The 27337-nt window shown below is 34.8% G+C and overlaps 1 protein-coding gene across 3 annotated transcripts in view; it reads right to left on the bottom strand.

Annotated features, from left to right (window-relative positions):
- LOC150100355 (uncharacterized) overlaps nucleotides 1-27337 on the bottom strand; it is a 358520-nt gene that overhangs the window by 55417 nt on the left and 275766 nt on the right. For 2 of the 3 annotated variants that reach the window (XR_016549227.1, XM_090402350.1), the window contains exons 16-17: nucleotides 26616-26698; nucleotides 8069-8451 (exon numbers count right to left, since the gene is read on the bottom strand). Coding sequence is in view for 2 of the 3 variants with exons in the window: in XM_090402350.1 (XP_090258476.1) it covers nucleotides 8069-8451; nucleotides 26616-26698 (466 nt within the window). In the remaining variant the exon portion in view is untranslated. Of the gene's footprint in view, nucleotides 1-8056; nucleotides 8452-26615; nucleotides 26699-27337 lie in introns of all 3 variants that reach the window. The other variant, XM_090402349.1, reaches the window with a different exon arrangement.

The raw sequence follows: 27337 nt of genomic DNA, 5'->3' as shown, positions 1-27337 counted from the left end.
TTTAATTGTCGTGGACTATCCTGAACACCATTTGCCCCCTTGGGGTACCTAATTAGAAGTAAACTACTCACAGACAGAAGAAATATATAATTCACATTAGTGATTTAAAATGACTATTTCAAACGTCTTAAATATAGGTAAAGTGCTTCACAATTATCTGAATAAACATTCATAAATGAAATAATTTGTACAAAACACTGATCTAATTCTGAAGTGTGTTTAATGGATACTGTGATGTTCCATAAGTTATGCAGGAGTGAATTAAAATTTTTATTTAATTCACTCCTGCATAATTTTTATTTTAATTCACTATCATATAACATTTAAAATGCTATATGATCATTTAGAATTTTGAAGCAATGTATTGATTCTTTTTGTTGTTTAAAGTGAACAGGCATTTTAAATGTTATATGATGATAAATATAGGCCAAAAAAATCATGTTACAAGATTTTTTTTGTCTACATTTAAGGTAATGGAAAAAAAAACACCTATTTATACTCATAAACCTCAAAATTGAATAGATATCCAATGTGCCTTCAATCAACAAAAATCATTAAAGAATATATAGCTCTCTGACAATCTCTACCATAATGTTCAACAGAATATCTTAATACAGAATGGTGACTATGGCAAAGGTGTTATGCATACCACATTTGGAATTACACAGTTACTCCTTTTAGCACAGCATAAAAACCAGGAATTTATAAAACTATATACTCTTGTGCAAATTCAATGTGAAGATGTAGAAATTTTATATAAAAAATGTAATCCCACAAACAAAAAGTAGCAAACCCATAGTACATTAATAATATTCTTGGGTTAAGTTAAAGATACCAAGCAATTTTAAACTTGGTTTTACTCCATTTTTCCCAAGTGAGCAAACAGACAAAATGTCAAGTTTGCGCCTGCAATTGATGCAAGATACCTGTGGGATCAGCTAGTCTTGCATCAATTGCAGGTGCAAACTTGACATTTTGTCTGTTTGCTCACTTGGGAAAAATGGAGTAAAACCAAGTTTAAAATTGCTTGGTATCTTTAACATAATTATACCCAAGTTAAAAATACTTTCTACTCTATATTCTCGGGTTAAGTTTAAGTTAGATAATCAGGACACCTTGCACTAGAAGCCAAACAGTGAACTTTTTCAAAGCTTTTCTTCCTCAGCCATTTTCTGTCCACTGCTAAATGAAGGACTCTCCCAAAGTCCTCCATCCTAATGATGATGTTCTCCAAGATTTTTGGTAAAACGAGACAACCAGATTTGCCTCATAGGCAGGTCATACTGCAAGAAATAACACTCATAAATGGACAAAGTTTATCTCTGAATGGTATTCTATAGATGGAAAGAGAGCTGCAGAAAGACCAATAAGATGGTGGGAGGATGAAATTCAGAGTGCTGGTTAAGATTGTAGGATCCTCTCGCTCAGAGGATCCTACAGTCTTAGGCAAATAGTGACAAAGTCCTCTGAGAGGGCTTTGTCTGTGTTTGCCTTCTTGCTAATGTGATCTGTGCATGTGCTAAGTCTATTTCTTGGTGCCCATGAAGATGCCTTTGTGACCAAGTCAAAATCTTTCCATAATAATTTATTATGATAAATACTGTTAGTAATTATCTCTAGATGTGTTTTCTCCATTAACTTCAAATATAAAACATTCACAATAACAATGTTGCTGAACAATATTATTATAATATTATAAGTAATTTCTGATAATTGTAATCGATTCTAATGAATCAATACACAGGTCATACGGAAGGAATGATATAGAATTGGAAAGAGCTATGGCCTGAGGTTGATGGACAAAGATTTGTACAATGCTGATGGTCTGCACTTAAATGGATTTGGAGTTAGGTGCCTAGAGAGCTTTGTTAGCTGAGAGTGTGAAAGTGCAAAGTCAGGAAAACTAAAGAAATTAAAGCAGATGTAGATGAGTGTGTATATGCGCACACACGTGTGTGTGTGACTGTACCCATGAAGCAATTGAGTAAGAATGACCAACAAGTGCAGAATATAGTCTCTCAAGCAAAAATATTGACTAGGGTAGTCAATTCAGGAACTAAGAGTCGTTGGAAGCTTACCAGGATGCAGCAGTTTCTATATACTAAAGACAGAAGTATCAGGAACAAGAGGGAGGAGTTTTGGTTAGTGCAACCTTGCAAAATGTTATAGCCATTAGTGAGATTTGGCTAATAGCAGATGATGTAGTTACAGGGATAGAATATGATTAATATAGTATTTTCAGGGAGGATAGAATAGATAGGACAGGGGGGGGGGTAGTGTTGATGATAATAACAGAACAATAGAAGTCAGTTGTGAAGATGGCAGTTCTTTTGAGGCAATCTGGTGTGAGAATGAGGCCAATAGGACAAAATATAAAACTGGTTGCTGCTATATGCCAGGGATGATGTAGAAGACATGCATCAGCAGATCAGTACAATAAATGCAAGTCAAGTAATTATTATGGGGGCTTCAACTTTGCAGACAGATTCCAAGGAGGAAAGATCACATGGCAGGAAGGAAATGGAATTTATACACTTACTGCACAAAATGGATTGGTCCTCTGCCTTGATGTGGAAGACAATCTCTTTTCTTAAATGACATTTAAGGAATCCTTGGAGGTGATACAATCACATAATACCTTAAGCAAGAAGCAGGGTCATATTCTTCATAACATTTGGAAGTTTCTTATACTTTAATAGCCTAACAGATCTCCATTATGCCAATAATCATCTGAGGATTTTACACAATAAGGAATGTTTCATGCTCTATATGTCAAATGATGAGTGTGATTAAATCTGTTAAACTTATCAAAACAACTGATATTAGAAGTGTTCAGATTTTTTGTATATTCTCTACTATATTTATCTTCCTGATATAGCTATTAGTACACAACAAACATTATTATTGTACAGGCACCTCCTTGGAGTCCAAAGACTCTTCCCAGGAGACCCAAACTATCCACATCTGTTCCACATCTCCATTTGTTCTAATTTGCGTAACAGAGTTCCATGTGGTATTCTGTCAAATGCCTTTGCAAACTCCAGTAGAATCAATGCATAGTCATTTCCTTTATCCAACTCAACTGTTACTCTATTATAAAAATTTAGTAAATTACTAAGGCATGACCATCCTTCACAAAGCTATGTTGCTCCTCATACAGTATCGTATTTTTATCCACCCATTCATGAATTCTCTTTTAAACTAATTTTTCCAGTACTTTCTGAAGATACCGATTAGTCCATAATTTTCTTATGCAGTTATAGAACCTTCCTTATACATGCAAAACCCCATGCTGATATCCCATCTAATCCCATAGCTGTATTTACACCGAGATTCTGCAATATCCTAAGAACCTCGAATTCATGCACCTCTATTCCCACATCAGTTTCTGTTACAGCAGTAACCTCATTTGGATGATGCACCCTTGCAAAGTGATCCCTCAATAATGCAACTATTTTATCTGCTTCTCTCACCTCAACCATCACTCATTAAGGTTAATCTTCCACAGTCATTCTTTCTCTTAGTTGCTAATATAAAGAACTCTTTGGAATTTCCTTTGGCCGTCTCAGCTAGATTCTTCTTGAAATCCGATTGTTTCCTTGTCATGCTGGTCACTCTTCTCCTTTTATATATATATATATATATATATATATATATATATATATACACACACCCTCCACAGCATTTTCTTCTTCTGCCGCTCATACTTAATGATATTACTCATCCATCTAACTCTTATCTGATTAATCCTCTTTACTTTAGCAATAAGGTTTCATATTGCTTTCTCTAGATGACCCTTAACTATCTCCCATGCACTACTAACATCTTCCCTTGGAGTGTTTTATGTCATGGCACAAATTTAAGCTTCCTCCAAAACTTGTCATAATCACCTGCCTTGTAGTTCCACATATACTCCTTGACAGACTGTTCCTCATGTTTTACAATTTCCCCCAGTCAAGACTGCATGGTAACATTCCTCAAATGGAGGCAATGTGGCCACCTTGGTTATGGATAGCTCTTCTGATCCTATGATCAAGTGCAATACTCTCACACCCCTAGTCCCATCCTGCCTCAAATAATTCTCTCAGATGTATAAATTCTATTTCCTTCCTGCCATGTGATCTTTCTTTCTTCCAGTCTATATCTCTTTAGTTGAATTCCCTAATAATAATCACTTGATCTGTACTTGTAATAATTTGTTGATGCATGTCTTCCAGATCATCTGCGGAATCCCCTGGCCTACAGCAACAACCTACTGTATATTTTGTCTTACTGGCCTTGATCTCATACCAGAATGCTTCAATGAACAGCCTCTCTCTTATTCTTTTTGGCTGCAATTCATCCACTATCATCAGAAGTACTCCTCCCCATCCTATTTCCAAACTGGTCATCCAAATTCTCTTTACCAAAATTATCTTCCCTGAAAATACTAAACCCTTTACATTCTATCTGTAACATCATCATCTACTGTTAGCCAAGTCTTACTAATGCCTATAACTTTCGCCAAGGTTGCACTAACCAATGCCAAAAACTCTTCCCTCTTGTTCCTAATACTTCTGGCATTAGTGTACAGAATCCCTTTAGGCTCTTGACCATCTTTACTTCCTGAATTGACTACCCCATTCAATATTTTTGCTTCAAAAACTAAATTCTGTACTTATTGGTCAGTCTTGCGCTCACTCACCCAATGGTGCTTTCACACACACACACACACACGCACCTTTTCACCCTAATTGCTTAAATTTTCCTGAATTTTGGCTTCAGCATGTTTGGAGAACAAAGCACTCTCTAGACACAGGACACCAAAACCATTTATCTGTAGTCCATCAGCATTATACAAATCCTTCTTTCCATCAAACACAGATGACCACAGATCCTATATCATTCCTTCTGCACAATCTAGGTATTGATTCATTTGCTATCCATACCCTTCTCTTCGGTTCACCTCTATCATAGCATGGCAAGAGACTTACAATCTTCACCTTCTCGCTCTTTAGTTTTGTTTCTAACTCCTTTACATCCTGCTTCATAGAATACTTCTTGCCTCTCAAATCATTTGTGCCAATCAAGACAGTTCTTTCCCCATACCTTTTTTGCATCTGGGTAGCATGATTAATACAGGTATCCCTTGCTTAACATGGTTTTGCTTAATGTGGGATTTGATTAACGTAGCAAAATTAATTGCAACAATCCCTTTATATATATATATACGAGGCAAGAGTTAACGAACCTTTAAATTTACCTTCAAATTTTCAATGTAGATGAAACTGGCCTCTATTTGAAAAAAATGCCATCTAAAACTATTATATAAAAAAAAAAGAAGCAGCACAGCCTGACTATAAGGTATCAAAAGATCGCTTAACTGTTATGCTTGGAGGAATGCTAATGGAGATTTTAAATTGAAGCAGTTTGCTTGTCTATTGAACTCAGAATTCAAGGCCTTTAAAAGGATGTAACAAGAACTCTTTACCTGTAATTTGGTGGGCGAATCAGAAAGCTTTGGTTACCCAAAGCCTATTCGAAGATTGGTTTAAGTCTTATTTTTGTCTGGCAGTTAATGCTTATTGCAAGAGAAATAACTTATCTTTCAAAGCTCTTTTGCATTTAGATAACACATCTGGTCATCCAAATTCTCTTAATGATCTGTGTGAGAATGCAAAAGTTTAATTTTTCCACCAAATACGACATCATTGTTACAACCCATGGACATGAGTGGCATTGCAACTTTCAAAGCCTGTTTTCTTAAAAAGACATTCTCAAAAGGCAGTAGAAACAACAACGGAGAAAATGCAATTATGCTGCAAGAATTTTGGAAAAATTTTTTAACATTAAACACACAGTTGAAAACATTCATGACTCGGAGCAATTGTCTTCTAGCTGCATGAGAGCTGTTTGGAAAAACCTTTTGCCAGAATGTGCTAATGACTTAGGTGGTTTTCAAAATCCTGTGAACAAAGTGGTTGAAGAAATTGTTGCATTTGGTGAAGACCTTGGTTTTGATGGTGGTATTGATGCAGATGTTAAAAAATTATTGGATTCAAATTCAAAAGATTTCAGTGGCAACGATCTTCTTGAAAATGAACAACAATGCACATATGAAGACAATGAACAAATGGAATGTGAAGATGAGGTTCCAAAGGAGATAACAATCAAAGAACTGGATGGAATATTTCGCAGTTTAGAATCCCTTAAGCAGCAAGTAATGGATATGGATCCAGATGTTAATTCTAAGAATGATTGTTTGTCGAGGTCTAGAGTCATTAAGCTTGTTATTGTAGAACTTATGCTGATAAGAAAAAAAACTAAAACTATTCAAATGACTCTTGATAACTTTTTTTGATAAAAAATTGCAGTAACTAATGTAAGTACAAGCATTTATTAAACATTTACTTTCCATTCATTTTTTATCTTTCCTAAAAGAGTTACCATATACAACGAATTATTAATATGGTAATCGATCATGGATGAATTGTAAATATTACCATTGATTATTGTATTTGATTAACGCGATTTTGATATACGCGGTAACATTGAGGAATTAATTAATCGCGTTAATAAAGGAATGCCTGTATTATAAAATTTTGCACCAGGAAAACACGATTTTGTTACACTTTCAAGTATTCCCCTGATCATCGAGTCTCTATAGATAATTTTCTACTTGTCTTTCTCATTTGTTCACTTGGTCTATATTATTACTTCAGACCACTTACTTCTTCCACTTCTCAGCCCCCCCACTAATCTCTTGTTGCTTCTGAAATTGTTCAATTTTGCACTTTGTCCTGTGAAGGGAAGATTCAAGCAAGCTACCTAAAAGTAAATACTGCAAATGGAGTTTGTTAACTATTGTCCTTATATTCAATTTCAAGGTGTTAAAGTTATTAAGGCTAAAGGATTAATAAACAAAGCTTAAACAACGACATGTAAAATATGTTTGTATGTTTTTTTTTAAAATATTGAAGTTTTTTAAATTAAGCTTAATTTTAATAAAAAAATTAAAATTTCTTTAAAATGTGTATTCACTTTAATTTGCACATTTGGTATAGACATGTTAGTTAACAATGATTTATTACTTATACAGTCAAACCTTAACTTAAGAACACAATGTGCTCCTTGAAATACGTACTTAAGTTGATTTTTTTTTTCATAAGATATGCTGTGCTGTCTAGGTGAACTTTGGCCATCACAAAATGTTCACAAGCACAGGGTTTTGTGTTTGTTAAATGAATTGGGATCGCAATTCATTAGCCCACATAGTATTAGTAATTACAAACAGTTCATAAATAGAAATTTGCCTTGTATATCAGATATAACTGAACAAATGTCTTTGACAAATTTTAACCATGACCTTGAATGCCAATTTATATCAAAATAAGTTCCACCAAAGCAATTTTATGATATGCGTATAGTCAGATTAAACTGTTATCTTAAAACTCAAACCAAAATGGCTTGACAAATTTTAATCAAGATTCCAAGTATCAAATATTATCTGAATACAGCTCCAATATCTTGAAGTATTTCAGCTCTACACACACACATGAATATAAGAGTAATGTGGATCTACATATGTATTCAGGAGCTAAATTTGTGCTGCCCAATTTAAAGTCAATTTTGTGAAGATCCTACCGTTCTTTCTACTGTTTATGTCAAACACACACACACACACACACACACACACACACACACACACACACACACACACACACACACACACACACACACACAATCATGCTTGTCACAACTATTATAATGCATATAAATACTGGTTTTAAAGAAAAGTAACATAACAGAATTGTTTATTCCATGAAATCCAAACCAAATTACCACATAGTTATAAAAGCTCTTTGTATATGTTACTCAATTTTTTTTTTAATTATGCAAAACAAGGTTTAACAACAACAGCAATTTATTTAAAATTTTTTATGTCAGCTGCACACAAAAGGTTGCACAGCCTATAGAACATCAGTGCCGTCTGATGTGCTGTATGTTTTGCAAAACTTTTGCACAAAAACCAAAACAAAAAAAGCCAAAAATACATATATGTTAATAACATACATACATTAGCACTCACTTTCTGGATAGGTGCACTGGAGTCTACTGAAGTACTTCTCCTTTTCATTTTTTCTGGTAACCTATGAATTTTGCTTTTGCCAGTTTTATTCATAGCAGAGGTGCCAGCAACATTAATACTTATTTCCTGAAGCACAACACTATCACTTGCTGTATTCCCATTTTTCAATGCACTGTCTGAAAATTCACTGATATCTTGTGTAATGGTTTCTACAGGATAACACGAACGTAAATGTGGAGGACACAAGGTATTACGTCGCTGCAATTCATTGATACGGTTGTCAGCATTTTCATTACTGAATCCTATTCTGAGATCTGATAATTCACTCAAATTCATGAAATCTTCTTCTTCATCTTCACAAGTGAAATAGCTTCCGGTTCCAGCTAAAAAGTAAATTGCTTAAATTAGTTTTTTTGCCTCCCTCATAAAAAATAAAAAAAAAAGTTCTAGAAAGTTAAAAAAATTTTGCTTATGGAAGAAAGGAAGTCTTGTTTTAACCAAGCAAATTTCCTATATTTACGTAAGGTTTAATTTTATGTTTTGGAAATCAAAACAGTATTCCCTTCCCATTCTGATAACTGCGAAGCGGCTTGATTTGCAAAGAGCTATATAAGCCTAGTTATTCAGATGTACTATTTTACATTATATATATCAAGGTCATGGAGTAGTGTGTAAGTTTATCCTTTTGCACAAAGACAGGGGAGATGCATATAGGTTGGAACAGATTGGATTGCTCTGGCAATGTACGTAAATAACGACTGATTATTATTATTCAGTTAGCAATAAAAAAAAAGCATATGCAGAGTTCACGTAAAATGTATGCTACAGTCATAGTGACACAGGAAATTCACACAAAAGTATCACTAAAATACTTACTTTTCATTTCAGAGCTATGTAACAGAATAATTTCTTTAATTAAAGCTATAGAAATGATTCAAACGAACATAATAAGGTAGTTTTTACAATAATATTCTTGTACTGCGACATCATTTATTATCACAGCAACTCAATCTAATCGAATACATAAATCATTCTGTTTATGAATTATAGGCAATTTACTTCAATTTTAACGTACATATCATTTTGTACTTTTTTTTTTGTGCTTGCTTAGTGTTATGACTAGAAATATCCTGATTTGAAATAAAACCGAGTCAAATACTAACTTTCATTACATTCCATCCAGTCAGAGCACAGTTGTGTATCATTTCAAACTGTTTTGCATAATTTCTCCAATTTACAGAAAATTGGGACAGTAATAAATTTAGTTTAATCCTTTATCCAAGTGTAAGCAAACAAAGCTTGCGTCTGAAAATATCTTCAGGACTGAGGTAAGGTAGTGCAACACAAGGCAACTCTGAGCAAAGGTGGACAAAGCTCTCATCACCCTTGTCTCCAGTATCTCCTATAATGCAAAGCACATCTCCTTGCAGCCATGTATACTGCTATGCATTAGGGGAAGGGCCACTACTCAGACCAGTTTCAACCTTTATTGAGGTCTCGTCAGTGGGAGGCAGACCCAAATGTGGAGATACTAAGGCAGGAGCAATAGGAGAGGTCATATTTACCTATATGAGTTGACAACAGGTGTACCACCTTTTTATTGAATTACTCTGGATTTAGAGAAAGATGTTGGAAGTTTTTTTTCAGCTGCTTTTTCAACATTTTTGTGTCCTCTCATTAAACAGTCTTTCAAAGTAATTACTCCAAACATCCAAAATATTTGTCATTATCCTTATCATTAGTTTTTATATCAGGCATATCATCTGATTCTTTATGGTAATTTTTTTGTTAGTTTTTTTTTTTTTTTCACTTGGTTGACTATAATAAATTTAGTTTAATCCTTTATCCAAGTGTAAGCAAACAAAGTTTGTGCCTGAAGTATCTTCAAGACTGAGGCAACTCGTGGTAAAGGTGGACCAAGCTCTCATCACTCCTTGTCTTAGTATCTTTATCATGATATTTTCAGGTGCAAACTTTGTTTGCTTACACTTGGATAAAGGATTAAACTAAATTTATTATAGTCTAACCAAGTGAAAAATAAACTCTCACTCAAAACACAAAACACATTGAGGTTTCTGTTCACTTTCATCTCCACACCAAGTAAACCCAAATTCCAAATATGAACTGTTATATTTCCTACTGTGTTTTTTCTTTTAACTGCTTGTTTATTTTTCTTTAACAGTATCAGATTTACTCGCCGTTACAACACATATCATAATTAGGATTAGCATCACCTGTTTCATTTGCCCTTCTTTTTCAAAGTCCTAGTTCTAAGCCACTTTTCCATTATTAAAAAACATTTCTAAAAAATATATAAGTATATAAATACTGGGGTTAACTCAGGACACACTTTGTCCAAGTGTCACTTAGCACTTCTGAAGATATACTGAGCCTTGGTTGAAGGAAGGAAACCTTCAATAATAAAAATCAATAAACAACAAGCAATTGGTTGAAATATGGATAACACAAGTTCACTTCAAATCTGACAAAATAGCAAGGGAAGGCAGAAGCAATAAAACTATATTGTTGTTCACTTCATCCCTCTTTTATTATTCATCATTCAGCGGCAGAATGATGAATAATAAAAGAGGGGTGAAGTGAACAACAATATAGTTTTATTGCTTCTGCCTTTGAACATTCTGCCGCTATTTGTTGGTTTTTTTTTGTCTCCATTTGATTTCAATAATTTTTACTCATTTAATTAAAATTTGTTTTTGTTTGGATAATTAAAAATATATATTTATTTAATTAACTGAAGTCTCCCTGCAGACCACCTGTCGCATCGTCACGGACCATCTGTGATCCGAGGACCACAGGTTGAGAAACACTGCTCTAGATGTTAGTAGATTTTTCATACTGCTGAAAGTTGACCTTGCAATTGCAATCCTTTTTCTAATTTCATCTTCTGTCCTACCATTCTCTGTGATCAAGTGTCCAAGGTATATGTATGTTTGCACCTGTTCTCATTTATTTCCTTTTATATTGATGCATATTTTTGGTATTTCCTTTTCTCGTGAAATTATCATGATTTTTATCTTTTTAAAGTTGAAACTAAGGCCATAGTATTCACTGTACTTGAGGGTTTCATCTATAAGAGTTTTGAGGTCATATTTGTTTTCAGCTAGAAGAACCATGTCATTTGCATATCATAGGTTATTAATATTTCTGCCCCCTACCATGATTCCTTTGAGGTTACTAATTTTATTAAATATTTCTTCTGTGTACAGGTTAAAGAGAATTGGAGAAAAGACACAGCCTTGTCTCACACCTTTCTGAACTGGGAATTCTTCTGAGGTCTCTATTTATTCTCAAAGATCTGTTCCCAGTAAAGATTAGTTAATAGCCTAATGTCTTTTCCATCCATGCCTATTTTTGCAAGGATTTCAATTAATTGTTCATGTTGGACATTGTCGAATGCCTTTTTGTAATCTATGAAGCAGAGGTACACATCTTTTTGTTTTTCTAGATATCTTTCTATGATGGTTCGGGCATTGAAAATGCCTTCTCTTGTACCTATATTTCCCTTGAAGCCACTTTGTGCATCATTTATTTCTATGTTTTTTTTTTTTTTTCTTTTATTTCTTTCAAGAATAACGTATAGGAGGGCTTTTGATACTTGACTGATGAGAATGATTGTCCTGAACTCTTCACATCTTGTAGCTTTTGTTTTTTTGGGAATTGGAATGAAAATTGAGTGATTAATATCTTTGGGTAGAAATCCAGTCTCATATATTTTATTGCATAATTTTGTTAGAAATTTCAGTCCTCCTTCATCGAGAGCCCTCAACCATTCTGCCAAGATGTTATCTATTCCTGCAGCTTTATGTGGTTTTAGTTTTCTGATGGCATTTTCAACTTCACAGAGTAAAATGGATGGTCCTTCTAAATCAGTCTGTTCAGGAATATCATTTCTTTGTTGTGCATTCAATCCAACTTTCCATGATTTATTTTTTATTCATTAGAATATGGTCTCCAGAGTCTCTAATGACACTTGCATGATTTGCTGTATTTGTCCTTCTTGTCATTTCTCTGATCTTTTCATACATTTCTCTGCTTCTGTGTTTTCTATATCTATACATTTATTCTTAATCCATTCCTCTTTGGCTTTCCTGCATTCTTTTTTTATTTCTTTATTCATGCTTTTATATTCAGGTTTGTAATTTAACTTTTTTTCTTTGTTCCATCAACGTTAGTATTTTTTCATTCATTCAAGGTTTATTCCTTTTCCTTTTTAATTGTGGGAGTGTATTTTTGGCTGCTTCATTGATGCTATTCTTGAATGTTTGTCAGTTCATGTTAATTTCATCAATTGGTGTTCTATTTTCTGTGTGAGTTGTGGTGTCAGACTTGTTAAGGGATTTTGTGAATTCTTTTATAAAGCAGTCTTTAACTTCTTGGTTGTTAAGTGAGTCTGAATTATAAGTTTCTCTTATGAATGGTTGGCTTGGTATCTTAAGTTTTATTTAGATTTTTGTAATCACTGGGTTGTGGTCCGTCCGATCTTATGTCTGCTCCAGGATATGTTTTTGTTTATTTTATTGCATTTCGGAATCTTTTGCTTGTTATTATATAGTCAACTTGGTTTCTATAGATGTCCCCAGGTATACAGTCTTCTGGGAGGATGTTTAAACAGTGTTGGCAATTATTAGGTCATTGGTTTCACAGAATTGAATTAATCTTTCACCTCTTTCATTTCTGATTCCAAGCCCTTGGTTTCCCATGCAAAATGAGATTTTTTTCTGAGCCCACTTTTGCGTTAGGTCGCCCATCAATATAATAACATCATCTGACTTAGCACTGGTGATTGCAGTTTGGATGTCTTCATAAAATTGTTCCAACTCTTCATCTGGGAGGTCTTGGGTTGGCACATATGCTTGGATAACATACAGGTTGAATGATTGTGCAGTTATGATTCGTTCAATTATGGGCCAATATCCCTGTAGAAATTTTGCAATTCTATTACTTAGGACAAGCGCTACTCCACTAAGGTGTAAGTCACTGCCAGAGTAGATTATAGTGCGATTTTTTTTCTTCTTATTATGCCTGTATCTGTCCACCTCACTTCACTAATACCTGCAATATCGGCCTTCATCACTTCTAATTCCTGGAGTAGGTTATCTAATTTGCCTGCCTCGTAGAGTGTTCTGACGTTCCATGTTACTATTTTCACTACCTTACTAGTTCTTGTGTTACAATTGCCAGTTTCAAGCTCTTCTTCCCTGTAGCTATGTATGATGGTTGCAGGGGTCTCAACCACATCTCTAACTTCATATTTTGACATGGTGTGTTTCATGGTTGACAATGGATAAATACGTGGTGAGGCCCCAATCTCTTCCACGGCGGCTGGCCACAAGTCCCTTAGATGTCAGAAGTGTGCCCTCGATGTGCCACACATCTTGCTGTCATGCCCTTGATCAGTCAGTGTTGATTCTTCTACCAATTTGGTCATTCCAGACTTCATGCACATAAAGGTTGACATTCCCTATTTACAGCATTCTATATTGCTGATACCCTCACTTAGTTTAGTCCGCCAGCCGAGGCGGTTTACCGGGGTATGGCCGCTGGTGTGCACTACCAACTACTTGGAGCCATAAGTGAGAGTTGAGTGTATGTGAGGACCAGAGCCCAACATGCTGACCCTGGGATCAGCAGCTGACATCGATGCTAAGGTGCTACTTCTCCATACACCCCGATATGATACTACTACATGAAAAATTTACATCATTACTAACTTCCTATCTACAATTTTCCTCCAAATCAGTCTGTTACTTATCAAGACTCCAACATTATCAGATCTTATATTTCTATCGTCTAAGGCACTTTGTACCATATCAATCCATCTATATCTTGGTCTTCCTCTGGTTGTTTTCCTGCCAACCTGGCAGAGAACACTTGTTTGCTAATCTTTCCTTGCCCATTCTGTTTAAGTGACCATACCACCTGAGATTAGGTCTGCTAATGCATTCCTGGATGCTGACAATGTAATTTTTATTTTAAAGATTTAATTTGGAAATAAAAATTGCAATTTTAGATCGCTTAGCAAAAGGAGAGGGATTTACGGCGATTGGTAAACATTTAATTTAGGTGAATCTACTATAAGAGCAATTAAAAAGAATGAAGTCGCAATAATTCAGATGAAAAAATGTAAAAAAAATTGTTAATTTTTAATAAAATTAAATGAATAAAGCTTTAAAATAAACTTAGGCATTGTTATTTTCCTGAATTTTTATAAACTTTTTAGGTTTATTTTAATTCATTACTTCAGTTTTATGCGGTTTTAGAAAATTATGGAACGTATCCCTAATTTTTTAACATAAGTTAGGACTTTTTTGTGCAATTTTTTATATCTGGTTTTCTGCGTAACGTATTTATCCTTATAAAAAGAGACCCGACTGTATATCTAAAATAATAAAAAAAAAAACATCTAAATGCCTGCAAAGACTTTAGAGAAAAAAGACAAATTAATAAATTCCCAGAAGCTACTTGGAAAAGAAATTAATGAAAAGTGGGAATCTCTAAAGAAGAAATAAAGCCACGAAAAACATTTTGGAAAAAGAGTAAAAAATACAATATAACCCATGGATCAATGGAGAAGTATTAGAGCTAATGACAAAATGAAGAAAGCACAAAAATGCAAAAGAACCAAGGATTATAGAAAATATACTGTAGAAACATGGTGAATAGAGAAGCCAAGAAAGCAAAAGAAAAATGGATTGAACAAACATGCAAGGCAGTCAACATAAACATGAGCAGAGGTAACATGCCAAAAGATAAAGACATTGAGTATGATCAAGAGTAAAGATTAAAAGGTACTAACTGAAGATGATGAAATAGCGCAAAGGTGGGTGCAATGCACTGATTGTTCCTAGAGGAAAATGGCCAGAAAGTCAGAATTTGATAAGACTCTTAAAGAAATGAAACCATCTAAAGCGCCAAGAATAGACTAAATCCCAGGAGAAATTTTACAAGCACTAGGCAAAGAAGCAAAATGTGAACTATATAAAATGATCAATCAAATGTACACACCTGGAGAAATCCCAAAAGATTTTGAGAAAAGCATTATGCTAGCAATTCCAAAAAAGTCCAATCACAAGCATGCAAGGATCACCGAATTATCTATTACCATGCTGAAAGAAAAATAGAACATTTAGCTGGTGATCAATTTGTCTTCAGAAGAAATAAAGAGACAAGAGAAGCTAAACTAACTCTCTGAATTATCATAGAAAAAGCACTTGGAATAAACACACACAAACTCATAGCATTCATTGATATAGAAAAAGCTTCTGACAACATTGATTAGATCTGAAGATTCAAAAATCTAAAGATAAATTAGTCTTCTGCATTGTAATCTATCAACTATTATAAAACAGCTATCATTAAAATACATTGATGCTAGCAGTCATAACTCATAGCATTCATTAATATAGAAAAAGCTTCTGACAACATGGACTAGATCTGAAGATAAATTAGTCTTGTGCATTGTAATCTATCAACTATATAAAACAACTGCAGTCATAGGAAAAAAAAGGGAAAGAAGCTAAAATAAGACAAGGATGCAGACTCATGCCATTACTTTAATATTTACATAGAAGAGGCTCTGAAGGAATTCAAAGAAAAAAAATCAGTAGTGGAATAAAGATCAATGGCAGGCTTTATAATACAATAAGATTTGCAGATAACACAGCAGAAAATGAAAAAGAACTACACAAATCACTTGGAGAGATAAATAAACTCCTAAATGAAAGATGCAAGATGAAAATCAATGAGAAAAAAAAACTACAAAAGTAATGAAATGTACCAGGGATGGAGAGCAAATCATAAATATCACAATAGATGAAACAAGATTAATGCAAAATGAGGAAAGGAAGCTTAATAACATCAGATGGGAGAAGTGAAGAGATGGGAAAACAATAACAGCACAAACAAAAAAAAAAGGCATTTAAGAAGAAAAGGACAATACTGATATAAAAGAATGTGATTGAGAACAAGTGTGATTAAAAAAGAGGGAGTTACAAATGAAAAAGTATTAAGAAAGGCAGAAGAAAAAAAGAGACATACTACATACATTGGGGGGGGGGGGGAGAAATAACATGACAGGACACCTATTAAGACACACCTTCTCTCTCCCCAACCAATAATTTAAGGAGAGAGAAGATGTGTAGCTGTAATCCTTCCCCCCCATAAGTGATTCAAGATAAGTGCCAGAAACAAAAACATAGTATCATTATTTAAAAAAAATATTGGTCTTATATCACTTATAAAATGCATGAAGATTTTCTTCACAGACTGATAAATACACTAATATATATATATATATATATATATTTTTTCATATTTGACATCAGTAGGTGCCATATGATCACTGTCTGCATGGTTAGCCTCATTTTGCAAAGGCTTTGCACTTCGCAACCATATGCCTGGTGAAGGAGTGTCCCAGGTTTGATTCCCGTCAAAGACTTGAGGAACTTCCTCAGGTATAGCCAAGTTAGCAGGTCTTGGGCGCAGGCAGTAGGGTTTTTTCTGCCAGTTTATCTGGCGTTTTTCATCCCGCAAGCAGGCAAACCGGACCCGTGAACATACACCTCTACAGCCAAAAATATATACACCCCCCCCCCCAAGTGGCAGACTAGATGACAGGTCGGTTGGGAGTGGTACTAACAAAGAAAGTAGTCACATCTAAGTAACATGCGGACCCTGCATAGGAAGTGGGACTAACGCATAGTGAAAGAAGACGCTGTATGGTCACTGCTGTACCTCACATGGTTTTGGCAATGATGTCTTCTGCTAGAATAAGTGGTAGGGTCACAGATTTCCTTTCCATACAAAGTTTGTAGGACAATCATAGACATCCATGCCCACGGTGGGATTCAAACGTGCAGCCTCTTGGCTGGAGAGTGGACATGCTAACCACTCGGCCAACCAGGCCAGCCACTAATATGTAAGTAGTGAAAATTACTTCATCACTGGTAGTTAGTCTAAAAATTAGCCATTGTGTTAACAATAGCATATTAGGATGCCATTAGAGTAAATCCAGCATAACATGACTAATAAGGTATTGGTCTGAATGGTGAGCCAGTACAAAATTTTTCAAGCTCTTTATATGTTTGTGCACACACGCACAAAGAAAGTACAGAACTTTTTTTTTAAAGAGCAATTAAAAACTTAACTGTGAAGTTTCACACAGAATGTCAAAACTATGGAATGATGTTACTCATGTCAGTTGGATGAAATCAATAAAAAAAAGTTACTAGAATAGGTAGTTAAGTACAGTAATCTACCAATTACTGAACGGTTATATTTGAAAAGCTTGACTGCTCCAATTATGTTATTCCTCCCACCTATATCCAATGTATATATATTTATAGTCAGTCGTGGAGTATAGATAACAATGTATTATATATAATTTTATTTTAGTTTGATTAGAATGTTTAAAATTCATTTCCATGATGGTATATCGACTTAAAGGATCAACATGTTGCATATTCTAAACAATGAACATATAAAAATTAAAATATTTATTGTAAACATAAAAATATATAAGAACAGATACAAATTCTGTATGCTAAGTAATTCACATTATCTCTTTAAAGAGATCTGACATCCCTATAGAATTAATAGTAAATCAGTTCTATAAGGAATTCTATTAATTCAATTTCTAACTTGCTAAAAGTTCTGTAATTTCAAGTGACTATATGAAACTTCTTAATGAAACATTTATTCCATTAATTTCTTCTTTACCCACCTTTATTTAATTTCTTCATTGTTTCCACTCATTCAGTTCTGTCTCTCAAACTCTTTACAACACAATGTCAAAAGGCCTTACTTAACTATTATACTTGCATATATAAAATATATTTTATATATATTACGAAAACTTGCTTAAAGTTTCCGTAATGCATCTTTTCCAATTTTTTTTTCTGAAGTAGGCATGAAGAATAATCAGACAACAGAGTTCCAAATACACTTGCAATAAAAGGAACTTTACTGCAGATTCCATGTTGTTCCTTGGAAAATATTACTTGCTTCTTATATACAAAGGCTTGATACATTATACTGTCCTTCAATTATTAACTTCACAGTTCTTCCTTGGAGAATAATTAAAGATGCACAAAAACTTCTGAGATTAGAGAACTTGGCAGTTTATTAGACCTTTTGGCTCTCCTCTTCCATGTTTTCCTACTCTCTGCTTAGTAGCATTCCGCTTACCCCAGCGACAGCTGTTTTAAAAACAAATAACATGCATACCTGTTACCATGATTCAAAGTGAAACTCAAGTGACAAAATGGCTGCCATTAGTAGCGACTGCTCACTGTAATAGTGTAGGGCATAAGAAGATTACTACAAACAACATACAATAATATACACACAGAATTATTTTCATGTAAGGATTACAACATATGGTAAACAAGTTTTACTACGTAAATTAATTTAAGTCTCCTTTTATATCACTACTGCTTAACCACATGGCAGCTCTGGTAATAGTAATACTAAGTATACAACTGCATTACTAAATGAAAATAAATTACATATATTTTTAGATAATCTTATCATGTAACATTATCAGAAATTGCTGTTCTGATAACTTAAGGGTGAGATAATTTAAGTACATCTACAAGTACATCTACATGGTGATCTGTCAGAAGTCTGTTGACATTGCAAGGGTTGGTTTAATTAAAGGTTCACTGTTTAGAAGAAAAGTTCTTTCTAAATATATATATATATCTAGGAAGAGCTTTTTTATATGATCTGAGAACTCAGAACCAACCAAATACAGAAATAAAAAGAGTAAGATAAAAAGCCTAATCAAAATTTGCATCTACAAAAGCTGAAGGATGATTATGGTCAATGTAATCAACTCTGAACCTGTCCCTATTAATACTGGAAACAGGGAGAAAATCTTTCGTCCATCCCATTAATTTAGTTTTAGCCATGTGTTAGAGAGAGAGACTGTAAAAAGATAACGCAAAGATTAGGATACAAAGATATTTCACTCCTTGTATCAATTTGTTTTCTGCCCTGGAATTCCAGTTCTTATAACTGCTCTACTAACAAAACAAAATGATATTTTAAAAATTAAAAATTTTCTTTGTAATACTTGATAAGTGGAAAATATTTCCTAATTATTTCCGAAATATTTTTCTTTTTACTATTTCTTGCATACAGTGAAAAACAAAAATTTTTGTATTTTTATATATGTTGCCTTGCTACCTTTGTTGTGTCTAACACAAGTGCCTCATTTTCGTCTCCCTACTTAGAGTACCTCTAACAAGTTAATTGTTTCAAAATGTTGCCGAGATAGGTAGTTCTTTGTGAATTTTCTTTTCATATATGCTGAAAGCATTAGAAGTTTATTTTGGTTGCCTTTTAAAAAAAAAGACAGTGGTTGATTCAATGATGTGACATGGATTATTTTTGTTTAATGGTTAGTTGTTGTATACTGGAAGATTCCATTACCAGGATTGAACGATTTCAAAAGAAGGTTCAATCATGTCATAAAGCACGTGTGCAGTATTAGTATAAGAGAAAAAGAGTTGCAAAAAATGATTATCTAAAGAATGGAAACTGATAGTCATTCAAACACATCGAGAGCTATTAAATATCAAAAGTGGTCTAGAGTTTATGTGAAGAATCATCAATAATTGTTGTTTCCCCTTATCGATTAAATTAAGACATTAATTTTCTGCTTTTCCATGTTTACTCTTTTAGACTGTTTTCTGGGAACATAATTACTGAAAACCGGTAATTTTATCACCATAGTCCCATTTTAAATGAGTATATTGTCCTGCATATACGTCTTTTAAATCCTCAGTAGTGCATAGTTACTTACTTTGCGCATAGAGTCCCGTCAACAACATGAGGAGCTTAAGGATCTTCCTCAGCCATAGCCAAGTTAGCCGGTCTTGGGCATGGACAGCAGGGTTTTTCCGCCAGTTTATCTGGTGTTTTTCATCCCGCAAGCAGGCAAACTGATCCAAGGACACACGGATTACAGTCAGAAATACTGACCCAGCCATAGGTCTGATTCGTCAGCCTATGCCGGGTTCCGGAGCCCGGATAAAATTGGGGGGGGGGGGGGGGGGGGGAAGAGCCTAGATGGTACTGTGAACTCCTGTAAAAAGGGGGAACGCAGTATCATTACATGAAATTTATTTTTATGTGAGGCATGGAATATGCCAGACGTGTATCTTCATCACTTTTCTTTAAAAAAATAGTATATATCTAGTCTGCTTATTTCAAGACATGATAAGTAACTTTTGCATGTAAAGTTTTTTTTTTTTCTCTCTCTCTTTGTAAACTAGTTTATATATAATTCCTGGCAGTAAAATTTACAGTGTCCCTAAAATTTCTACATCTAGAAAAGTTGACAATGTGGTATACTTAGGTGGAAGTATTGAATTTGTCTTTATCTTCTTTTAAAAATAGAAATAGTAGAAATGTTTCCAATTCATTAAAATGCATAATATCTACATCGTTCTTATAGATCTCTTAATTTTTCACATAGCTTAGGGCCCCTGGCGGCCACCAGGTCAGACACTCGTTTGATCTGCCTCTGTATATATAAGCACTAAAAGTGTAAATACATTATTTCCATCATTTTTAACTCACCTCATTGAGCATGCATAATTCATTCGAAAGGATGACTGCGATTCTAAGAATTCCCAGGGAAAAAACTTTACACTAAGAATACCAGGATTTATCATCAGTAAATAATACAAATCAGATTACTGATATTTCATTGCTTCAGTTTAAAATGGCTGGAGGGGCCACGGCAAAGAGCTCTGCAGGTCACAGGTGGCCTGCAGGCTATGCATTGAAGACACCTGGTGTAGGATATGATGCCAAGGCTGAATGGGAGAAAGATGATCCATAGAAAAAGAAACATGGGTAAGATTATGGTCAGAAACACCAAAAAGGAGAGCTAAAATGAACAGTGCTGGAGGAAGAGGTTTAAGGAAAGGTCCAGAATGTTGGGATGAGGATTACCTGGGAGGTTGTAGGTTGATGAATGATTTGTTAGATCATTACAGACAGCAAATAATCCTGCTTCTCTTCAGGTCGTCAGGCTTGGTTTGTGACAACAGATAAGGAAAGTCAGTGTGAATTACATATGTTGAAATTTACAAGGAAGATTCTCTCACTCTTTGGGTAATTAGACTACATGTGATCAACTTTCAGAGATAAGTAAACATAAGATGAGATAAAGGATATTCCAAGATATCTTTGGCAATGGATATCAGAATTGAAAAAAAGTGTGTGATGCACCATACTTATGGAAGGTGCATGATGTAATGCAGAGTGTTGAGGTCAACTATAATCACAGAGGATGCCAGCTGTGGTTCAATGATGAATAACATATTGGATTTGAATGCCTATAAGTGGAAATGCACATCACTGTTAGTATGTGCATTTCCTTTGCACATTGGCTTTACTTCATACTTTGCACATTGGCTTTACCAACATCTATGGGTTCAGTAAAGCCAATGTGGAGCCTCAACTCATGAAAATTTCTTTTGCTGGCTTTTTTTTTTTTTTTTAGGGGGGGGGGGATTTTTTTGAATATTTAATTTTAACCTCAGTGACTATTAATTATTAAGCTAACTTTCATGGCAGTGGAATATTGAGAAAATCTATACAACAGAGATGAGGGACTTGTGGACATAAATCCCACACGAAGAGCAAGACCTAAATCCAATCCAGGCCAAAGGGTGGCTAAAGCTTACTTAATAGTTTCGAAAGACTGATAGAAAGTTACAAGAAACGTGCAGTAACAGATGAGCCATCATCTGTTACTGCACAGTATAGTTTGCGACAGTGTACTGGCATAAACAATAAGATGATATAAACTGGGTTTAATAGGTTGGAGATTTCGCTACAGAATGTTAGCCTACTAGTTTTGCCACCTAACTGGTGGCTTTGTCTAGACAAGATAACTCTATACGAAACAGCTTAAAGAACAAAAACAAGCTTAAATTACAACTAATACATAACCGAAGGATGAAAAATATGAAATTCATATGAACCGTTACACGAATGCATGGAGCATAATGTTAGCAGTTGGTCAGTCATTGTTTAGCAGGTGTGTCCTATAACTGGCTGCAAAGTTGAACTCTGATGTGCTGAGCGATCTTATGAGTGATTTCCAGATGTCACCAAGGATCATTCCTTGGTTTCTGTTTGGGCTACTTCTTGAATGGATCTACTGCAGCTTCTTTTATTGAGCGGGAGGTGTAGTCATCTTCTATGTATGGCATAGTATTTTTATTCCATTCAATATTGTGGTTTGTATTGGAAAAATGGAAAGCTAAACCAGAATTGTCTTCTCTTGTTGTTAACATCTCCGATATGTTCCTTTTTTCTTATTTCTAAACTTCTAGAAGTTTGTCCTATGTAATTCGATCAGCAAGAACACAAGATGTGGTAAACTCCAGGGTGTTTGTAGAGATCAATCTTGTCTTTTGTTGACAGTAACAGACTCGAACAGTCTTTATTGATTTGAAAGCGACTCAGATGTTGTGAAGCCTTAGCAGGTTGACAATTCTTTGTGAAACTGTGCCAGCAGAAGGAATGGAAATGGAAGTCCTATAATGAGTTTCTTGGCTTTGCTGTTGGAAGTGGGTGGAGAAAAGAATCCTTTTTATTCATTTTTTTTTGGGTAACCATTGTTTGTTAATGTTTTGAGGATAAGATCTAATTCGTCTGTTAAAACTCTGTCATCTCTTATGATACATGCTGCTCTGTTTTTTAGTATATGTATAAAGTTTAACTTTTGAGAAATGGTGCAAAGAAGCGAAATGCAGGTAACGGCCTGTGTGAGTCAGTTTGTGGTATACATTTAGACCAATGATATTATCTTTCTTGTAGATAGGCTTATACATTGGTAACACGTGACTGTTAAGTTGTTTAAAGAATTTAATTAAAATTTAATTAAATTAAAATTAAAAATTAAAAAATTAATTAAAAGAAACTTTAATAAATACCTCCTATATTTTGGCAATGTCAGATTGTCATCTTCATGGGAACACACAATTATAACACGTGCACACAGGCACTACAAAAAGCAAATTAGGCAGAAGAGAGAAAACTACTGTTGTTCCTAGAGTCCTAAAGGTGGAGTGGATTTGGGGCAGTCTCATGCACCCAAATTTGTTGAGGTTTGGAAAGTTTTTTTTTAGAGCTGTGACTGATTCCATGAACAATCATTCATATTTAAATTTGCTGCGGTGTATTACCATGGCTTTCTTCTAACATATTCTGTGGCGAGTATCCAGAACATGGTCTGCAAGCCCAGAGTGGCTATATTGGTGAAACTGGATATTATCTTTTGTGTTCTGAAATTTTGACATTTGCTGTCTTGCCTGTTTGGCCAAAGTAGGACAGTTTATAGCTGCAAGGGACCTGGTATAGGGGAAGTAGCTGGTCTTTGGTGGAGCGGATAAGGGATGCCAGTTTCTTAAATGGTTTGTAACATATTTTAGTCAGGTCATATTTTTTTAAGATTTTGGTTAACTTTTCAGAGGTGCCCTGGATATAGGGAATGGTGATGGATTTTGTGTAATCTTTGTTCTGAAGGGGGAGGGGGGGGTTGTGGTTAACTGGTTTTAATATTTTTTGAGGGTTGCAGCCATTGGCTTTGAAAGTGTTAAGGATGTGGTTTAGTTCAGTGGTTAGGCCATTGTCATCTGAACAGATTAATTTTGCCCTATTATGTAGTGTTTTTATAATAGGGTTCAAAAGCCATCCTGGCCAACTTCTTTCTGGAGACTTTTAAAGAGAAAGCCTTAAACTGAGCGACACAAAAACCCACTGTTTGGCTTCGCTACGTTGATGATGATGATGTGTTCGCTATTTGGCCACATGGCTCAGATACACTCCACTCCTTCTTAACACACTTAAACAACCAACATCCCAGAATCCAGTTCACCTTGGAAAAAGAGAAAAAAATAGACTCCCTTTCCTAGACACTCTAATCACTTGCCAGCCTGATGGATCCTTGGCTTTCTCTGTTTACAGAAAACCTACCCATACAGGCAGATACATTCACCAGCAATTCCTCCCCCCCCCCCCTCACAACAATATGGGGTTATAAAAACACTATATAACAGGGCAAAATTAATCTGTTCAGATGACAACGCCCTAACCACTGAACTAAACCACATCTTTAACACTTTCATAGCCAATGGCTACAATCCCCAAAAATATTAAAACCAGTAAACCACAATCCCCCCCCCCACCAATTCATCATAACAAAGATTACACTAAATCTAACAGATAAGCTTAGGTGTTGATGGTTATTCATGACTTATTTTTCATCCATCACCATTCCCTATATCCGGGGTAAATCTGAAAAGTTAACCAAAATCTTACAAAAATATGACCTGACTTCTTGTTACAAACCATTTAAGAAACTGGCATCTCTTATCCGCTCCACCAAAGACCAGCCACTTCCCCAAGACCTACCTGGGGTATACCAGGTCCTTTGCAGCTGCAAACTGTCCTACTTTGGCCAAACAGGCAGGACAGCAAATGTCAGGATTTCAGAACACAAAGACAACACCCGGTTTCACCAATACAGCCACTCTGGGATTGCAGACCATGCTCTGATAGCTACCACAGAATAAGTAGGAAGAAAGCCACATTAATACACCGCAGCAAATTTAAATATGAATGATTGTTCATGGAATCAGCCTCAGCTCTAAAAAAATTTCCAAACCTCAACAAATTTGGGTGCATGAGACTGCCCCAAATTTGGAAAGCTTGCATCTTGAGAACTTCAGCCCAACAGCCAAGACAACCCAATATAGCCTGCTAAGGGGCACCTTTAGGACTCTAGGGAACAACAGTAGTTTTCTCTCTTTTTGCCTCATTTGCTTTTTGTAGTGCCTGTGTGCATGTGTCATAATTGTATGTTCCCATGAAGATGACAAATGTGACATTGCCAAAATATAGGAGGTATTTATTAAAGTTTCTTTTAATTAATATTCCAGTTTATGTTGTAAATTCCTTAAATAATTTAATTCTATTTAAATTATTTAAGGAATTCTATTATCCATTTGTGTTTTGATTAATATGTCTAAAAAAGGTAATTTTCTTTCATTTTCGAGTTCTAAGGTGAACTTGATTTTTTGGTGAAACGAGTTAATGGAAGTTAGGAAATCATATAATTCTTCCTCACTATGTTTCCACATGATAAACATGTCGTCGACATACCTCCAACATACTGATGGTTTTGGATCCGTGTGTGACAAGACATCTTTTTCCAACTTTTCCATGTATAAGTCTGCATGGAGGAGATAGAGGACTTCTCATTGCGAGGCCTGACAGCTGTTTATAGATCTTTCCATTCCACTTGAAAAAATTGGAATTTAGGCAATGTCTATCATGTTGAGCGATGTTTTGAGGAAATAGATTGTCTAATGAGAGTCACGACTTCATTCACTGGGACATTCGTAAACAAAGACGCAACATCTAGGCTAGCAAGAATGTCTGTTCTTGATACTGAGACATTTAACTTTTCAATGAAATGTTGTGTATTTTTGATATGCCTGTATTTTGAATGTATGCTTTCAGAAGACGGGCGAGATATTTGGATAGTAAATAAGTTGGGGAGTTTATTCCATCCACAATTGGATAAAGAGGTATCTCGGTTTTCTGCACTTTTGGTGAACCATATAAACGTGGAGTTAACGGATGCATGGACTTCAGTTTCTTTTTAAGATCTGTTGGCAATGTATCCATGTTACGTAGAAGGTTGTAGGTTTCTATGTGGTTCGTCCAAGTAGGGTCTGAGACTAATTGACAGTAAGTGGATGTGTCCGAAAGTAAAATCAAAGTAAATCTCCGACCTTTTAAACCCAGTTTATATCATATTATAAAATAGTGGTCGAAAAAAAGACAACATTCATCATGGCATATACAATATCATAGATGGCTACAGCAACAACTTATCCCACAGCATACCACTACTCTCACCTAATAATAAGCAGCTACAGTGAACACAAGAAAACCAATTCAATGGACCAAGTAACTATTTTCCACTTTGGATAATGCAAGTTGCTGACAGTGATGGTGCGGAGAAGATTTTTCTTTCACATCTCCCGATATTGGTACATATTTGATGCCAACCTTTTACATTCACAATTTGTCCATTTGGTAATGGTTATTTCACACAGGATAAAGTGACTGTGCACCTCATAAGAATACAAATCAGGCAGATGATGGTGATAAAGTGCTGGCATGTCACAAGGTTGGCTGCAGTTCTGTGTCAGAAATTACTGGAGACAATCAAATTTGCAAGCATGTAAAATGCTTTCAGCACTCCGCAACCCATAATAACTGAAGCTATTCTGGGGACTAAAGGATGAAACCTCACTTTTAGTTTGATGTATTCAACACTTGACATTAAAGAATATAATGAACATTAACTGAATGCTAGTGGAATGAAAAAACTAGGGTGTTCATGCTTAATGAATTGATTTTCTAAATAAGAACATGCCCAAAATATAAACATTATTTGCATATTTAGAAATTACAAACAAATAATTCTTACCTGGTACAGTCCGGGTGCTTATGCTACTGTTTGGGTTCAAAGAGAGAGCACTATCAAGGAACTCACTTTGAGTTTCTTCAGTACTGTAATATGTGTGAGGGAAAAAAAAAGTCAATTTAAACAGTTCATATAAACCCAAATATGATATGATTTATACTAATCTTTTTTATACTAATTGTATTAGTTTAGTGATACAATTAATGGTTAATTTGTTCAGAATTAGTATGGTCTTTAGGCATCTAAAGATTATGCAAGTTTCTTTTCTTTTCTTTTGGATTTTTAATGATACACAATAAATCACGTGCCAAGTCTAGGATTAAGAAACATACATAAAATAATTTGAAATTTTATATACTTCAACTTTTTTATATATGTTTTATGAGCTGGATATATTAAACGTACTAGTTTTCTAAAGTGACTAGATCTTTTCTTAGCTAGAAGCAACAGGATGGAATTACACTTCATTCTATGTAATCGTCTACCTCATCCATAAATATCTATGATGTTTATGAATGAGGTAGACACTTTTCATTGCTAACTCTGAGACCACACCTTGATTACTAAAAAATTTTTCATATCACCACAGGTGATATGAAAAAAATAAGAAGGTTTGGATTCTAGAGTATTGAGTAAAGTAGAGTAAGCATTTCAGTGCAACTTCCCCTCCTTTTTCTCAAAGAGAGTTATGAAGCCTGTCAGTGAAAGCCTTCAAGGAAGCCCAC

Source organism: Typopeltis vanoorti, chromosome 13 (assembly GCF_054136105.1).
Source record: "Typopeltis vanoorti isolate ZY-2024b chromosome 13, IOZ_Tvanoo_1.0, whole genome shotgun sequence".
NCBI lineage: Eukaryota > Metazoa > Arthropoda > Arachnida > Uropygi > Thelyphonidae > Typopeltis > Typopeltis vanoorti.
Note: the sequence above shows the minus strand (reverse complement) of the source record. Positions and strands in the feature narration are given on the sequence as shown.